The sequence below is a fragment of the Cebus imitator genome, unplaced genomic scaffold (genome assembly GCF_001604975.1).
Source record: "Cebus imitator isolate Cc_AM_T3 unplaced genomic scaffold, Cebus_imitator-1.0 Scaffold266, whole genome shotgun sequence".
Lineage (NCBI taxonomy): Eukaryota > Metazoa > Chordata > Mammalia > Primates > Cebidae > Cebus > Cebus imitator.
This window is the reverse complement of record NW_016107581.1, coordinates 2,478,969-2,484,073: the sequence shown is the minus strand read 5'-3', so window position 1 is coordinate 2,484,073 and position 5,105 is coordinate 2,478,969. Positions and strand designations below refer to the sequence as shown.

The 5,105-nt window shown below is 50.5% G+C and overlaps 1 protein-coding gene across 2 annotated transcripts in view; it reads right to left on the bottom strand.

Moving 5' to 3' along the window:
• SNRNP70 (small nuclear ribonucleoprotein U1 subunit 70) overlaps positions 1–5,105 on the bottom strand; it is a 14,949-nt gene extending 9,844 nt beyond the window's left edge. For both annotated transcript variants that reach the window (XM_017500530.1, XM_017500531.2), the window contains exons 1-4: positions 4,947–5,105; positions 4,781–4,835; positions 558–622; positions 353–415 (exon numbers count right to left, since the gene is read on the bottom strand). In XM_017500530.1, the coding sequence (XP_017356019.1) occupies positions 353–415; positions 558–622; positions 4,781–4,835; positions 4,947–4,958 (195 nt within the window). In that variant the 5' untranslated portion in view covers positions 4,959–5,105. The remainder of the gene's footprint in view (positions 1–352; positions 416–557; positions 623–4,780; positions 4,836–4,946) is intronic.

The window sequence follows — 5,105 nt, the reverse complement described above, 5'->3', positions numbered from 1 at the left end:
AAAAAAAAAAAAAAAAAAAAAAAAAAAAAAAAAAAAAAAAAAAGGGCAGCCAAAGACAATGTATGAACAAACAGATGCCCAGCTGAGCCCATAAGACTTTATTTACAAGCAGTAAGTCTGTAGTTTGCCAGCCCCTGCTCTAAACCAGGCACCAGCAGTCACTACAGTCATTACTTCTCATCTGACTCCTGCTCCCCAAGGCCTGCTGCATGGGGATTCACTCAGGATGCTTCATCCCAGGCCCTGAAATGCTGCGCGCCTGGCTCAGGCTGGGACCTCGCCCCCTCCCTTTCAGGCTACAGCCCTCCTCCACGCACCCCCCCACTCAAACACCCTGACCCACCCCACTTACTCTTTTGATGGGTCCATACACCTCAAACTCTCTCCGGAGCTTGGATTCTGTTGTGTCATAGTTCTACAAGGAGATGGAGATGACGTTAAATGGGAAAAGGGACATACCCCTGGAACATTCCCTGGGACCTAGCCTATTTGCCCTTTGTCCCAGACCCAGGCGCTCAGCAGTCTGGGGTTCCAGGGGCTGGGAGCTGGGGACTTACCACTCTCGCCACAAAGAGAGTCTTGAAGGCATCCCCCTGAGCATTGGGATCATTGTGGGGGTCCCCTGTGTAGGAAGAAAGGAATTTTGTAAGCTGAAGATGTCCACGGTCTCAGGTAGCAAAACAAATACAGATGGGCAGAGGCCAAGAAGAAAAAGAAGGCACTGGGAGAGGCCCCTAACTGGAGGAACACGATGGTGACCTGGTGACTTTGAGCATGCCCCTCTCTGAACCTGTTTCTCTAAGGCACAGTAGCCTTTATCAGAGTGGCTGAGAGATGAGAATCCAGGCTGCTGAGGGGAGGAGGTAAGGCTGACTTCAAGCTGACAGGATGTAGCAGGCCCAACTACCATTTCAGACCTACAGAAGCCACGAGGGCCCCATAGCTCCCAGATGCAAGGTGATCCAAATAATAACAGTCCAAAAGTGCCTCCCTGGAGATGCAGCTGATGCCCCCAGATTCTGAGCTCCCGCCATTAGCAGAGCCACACTGCCACCCACTGGACACAGACTGCAGCTACAGTCCACAGGAAAACCTGAGACCTAGCAGCCCCAAGGCTACGAATAAGAGCCAGGAGAGCCAAGCTTACCTAAGGCCTGCTTTCCCGTGTGCCCTGTGTCTCTAAAAGAAACCCAGGAACTGACAAGCATCGGATGAGATTCTCACTCCAGCCCCATTACTGTGAAGCAAACTGTCCTATCTGGCTACTGAGGAATAACAATCCCCAAAGAGAAGAGCCAGGAGTCTCCTAAGAAACCACGTCCACAGGTGATTCTGCTGGGTCAGGCCTGGGAATGAGTCCTTTTCACCAAATGCCATGGCCCCAGCACATAATGACCCTGACTGCTGCCAGGCTCTCAGGACACTCTGCCCTTTCTTCCTTGGTACAGTGTCCCCTCAGAAGCCGGCACATTCTGGGAGAATGTGAGTAACAGTGACCCATTTATGCCGGAGGGTACAACTTTCTGACCTGCAGACTTGAAAAAGCAGACCTTGGCAATGATCTTGAGCAGCAGGATATAAATAACTCCCACATACTTAGCGTTCCAATAATGGAACACTAGGCATATAATTTACTGAGCACATACTATGGCCCAGACAGTGCTGGACACTGAAACTTAATTATTACTACTTTGTAAATGGAAGCAAAACAGAACAAACTCAAGACACAGAAAAGGGAGGTGGTCAAAGTGGCAAAGGGCGAGGCCAACTTGCCCTCCCAGCCCAGGCATTCACATTACTAGGCTCCTGCCCCAAGTCCCCGGGTGCTACCTTTCAGGAAGACAGCAGGTGTTGCCAGAAGCTAGAGAAATAAAGTCTCAGATTTGTTTCTTATAAGAGGATTCAACTACAAGCCTAAACTAAAGTCAAGATGACTTTAAGGAATGCTTCAAAAACCAGTAGCCTGAGCCACAATTTAAGGGAATCACTATATAGGACGGATGGAAACATCTGAAAACTACTCCACCTCGGCATGCTACCTACCCACTCCTCGAAGCTCCTTACCAGGCCGGGCGCAGTGGCTCACGCCTGTAATCCCAGCACCTTGGGAGGCTGATGAGGGCAGACCACATGAGGTCAGGAGTTTGAGACCAGCCTGACCATCATGGAGAAACCCCGTCTCTACAAAAAAAAAAATTACCCAGGCATGGTGGTGGCATGTGCCTGCAGTCCCAGCTACTCAGAGGCTGAGGTAGGAGAATCGCTTGAGCCCGGGAGGTGGAGGTTGCAGTGAGCTGAGATGGCACCACAGCACTCCAGCCTGGGCAACACAGTAAGAATCTGCTTAAAAAAAAAAAAAGTTCCTTGCCATACCTAATCCCTCAGTTTTGTAATTCTCTTTGTCCAGGTCTCTCAATCTGCACTGGCTTTTTTTTTTTTTTTTTGCACCACGTAACTCTCACTCATTCAATAGGTAATTCTTTCTTTGGTTCCCCACGTTTGTGTTTTTGTAAATAGGTAATCCTTAAGCACTTACTATGTGCCTGGAAATGCTATAGTTGTTGGGGATTTGGCAGTAAACGAGACAGAAAAAGTGCCAGGCGCGGTGGCTCACACGTGTAATCCCAGCACTTTGGGAGGCCAAGGCAGGCGGATCACTTGCGAACAGGAGTTCGAGACCAGCCTGGCCAACACAGCAAAACCTCGTTTCTACTAAATATACAGAAAGAAGTTAGCTAGGCATGGTCCAGCTAGTCTAAGGCAAGAGAATCGCTAAGAACCAGAGGCGACAAAGGTTGCAGTAAGCTGAGATCACACCACGGCACTCCACCCTCAGTGAGACTGTCTCAAAAAACACAAACAAAAAGACAAAAAAGGTGTCTACCCTCATGGAGTTCATATGCTAATGGAATAAGGAGATCATATGATCACATCAGATGATGACAGACATAGAAAGGGATGATTTTATAAGAGGTTAGGAGAGACCTCATAAGATGCTGACATTTAATGAAGAGCAGAAGATTGTCACAGCCATGGGGAAACACACCTGGCAACACCAAACAGAAGGTGCTGTAAGTTACCATGGACGCAATAGGGGACACCCCACGACCCTGTAGGGCTGGTCCCTACACACTACAGTGGGACCAATGACTGCTGTGGGGTCGGGTAAGTGAACGAAGGCCAAATAACAGCGGAGCCTCCCAAAGGGCAGCCAGAGGGAACCCACCCCAGTGCACTGCGTGAGTTCCCAAGAGTACTCGCTTACCCTAGGCGGGTGGGGGTGGGGCGGGGCACGAATGTGACTGAAGGTAAGAGTGCAGCAAAGCAATGGTACATAAGCAATGAAGATAGAGCATGACTGAAAGAGGGCAGCACAGAACCAGTGCCAGTCAGCACCCCACCAGCCAGGGTATGCGTGCAGAGCCCTGCCAGCGGCTCCAACCTTAGGAAATCGTTGGTTAAGGGCTCATCTTAGCAGCAGCCCAGAGCAGGGACTCAAAGGAGCTGGGTCGTGGAGCTGGGAAACTTTATTAGGCTTTGCGATGGTGGAAGCCCCATCTCGGAACTCTCATTCTTTATAAGCATGCTTGCCTCAACAAGCCTCCATTTCTTCATCTTGAAAATGGGAGAAACAACCCCTGTTGTGCTTGGAAGCCGTGAGAAGTCAGTAACAGGAAGGACGAGTGCTCAGCAAGGAGCACGGTCCCCTTGACGGGAGCTGGTCATTGGGATGACGCACAGCAAGCTTCTACAGTTAGAAGTGGAGGCTCTCGAGGGCACAGAAACCCCCTGAACTTGACCCATTCTTTCTCTTCTATTATGGAGAAGTTCAAGCACTTAACAGAAGTGGAGAGCAGTACAACAAACTCCCACGAGCCACTTCCATCATCAACGTGCGGCCAAACTTGTTTCATCTCCACCCTCCCCCAGCCCACTGGACCTGTGTTTTTTGAGATGGAGTTTCACCCTTGTTGCACAGGGTGGAGTGCAATGGCACGACCTCAGCTCACTACAACCTCCGCCTCCCAGGTTCGAGAGATTCTCCTGCCTCAGCCTCCTGAGTAACTGGGATTACAGGTGCGCACCACCACACCCAGCTAATTTTTCATTTTTATATAGACAGAGTTTCGCCAGGCTGGCCAGGCTGATCTCAAACTCCTGACCTCATGATCCACCCGCCTCAGTCTCCCAAAGTACGGGATTATAGGCGTGAGCCACCATGCCCAGCAAAATATAGTCTAATCACGTGGGCTCACCATCACATCTGTGGTCCCCTGCTGACTGAAAATCACTATGCTGCGTGAGTTTTCACTCTCACAATAAAGAGCCACTAGAGGTTGACAGTTGACCTTCTTATCAGTTTGGTTAACGGCGACAACACACCTGTCTTGTACTCCCAATTCCTCTGATACATGGAGGGGATCAACATCCTCAGCCCAAGGGTCAGGGAGCTAAGGGTAGAACCGGGACGGACCCACTAGCCCACAACTCACTGCCTCAGCCTGAGACCCAGCTGGGTTGTGGGAGCCCCTTATAACTGTCCTCCCCTGCAGGAAGGGCCCAAGGTACCAGGGGTCTCCCTTCCCGCCAACTTTTACCGTATGTTCTGCTGCTGAAAAGCCCAAACCAAAAACAGGGCTTGCCAAGTGGCAGGGGCTAAATAAAAGAACTAACAACCCTGCTCCCCCCAAAATAGGCCTTTGGGAGACAGCAGGATCCTGGGTATGACCTGGAAAGAACACAGGGGAGGAGAGAGGAGAACAGTGGATGAGAGACGTACACATTTTGAGCTCTGTCTCCACTTCCTGCTGCCGCCGCTCAATCTTCTCCCGTCTCTGTCATGAGAAAGGGGAGGTGAGTAAGTAAATGCAGATAGAAGTGCCCTAGTGTCAAGGACCATGTGGAGAAAGTGGCGAAAGGAGGGTCAGGAAGCAAAAATGACATACTTTCCTCTCCATGCGTTCCTCTCGGGTTTCTGCACGAGTTGGAGGAGGGGCATCTCGAGGGTCCTAGGAACAAGAAGAGAGGTGACAGGGTGGGAAGGACTAGGAGAAATGGCAAGGGACGCTCACCAAGGAAATAAGCATGTCAACCCTCCCACACCC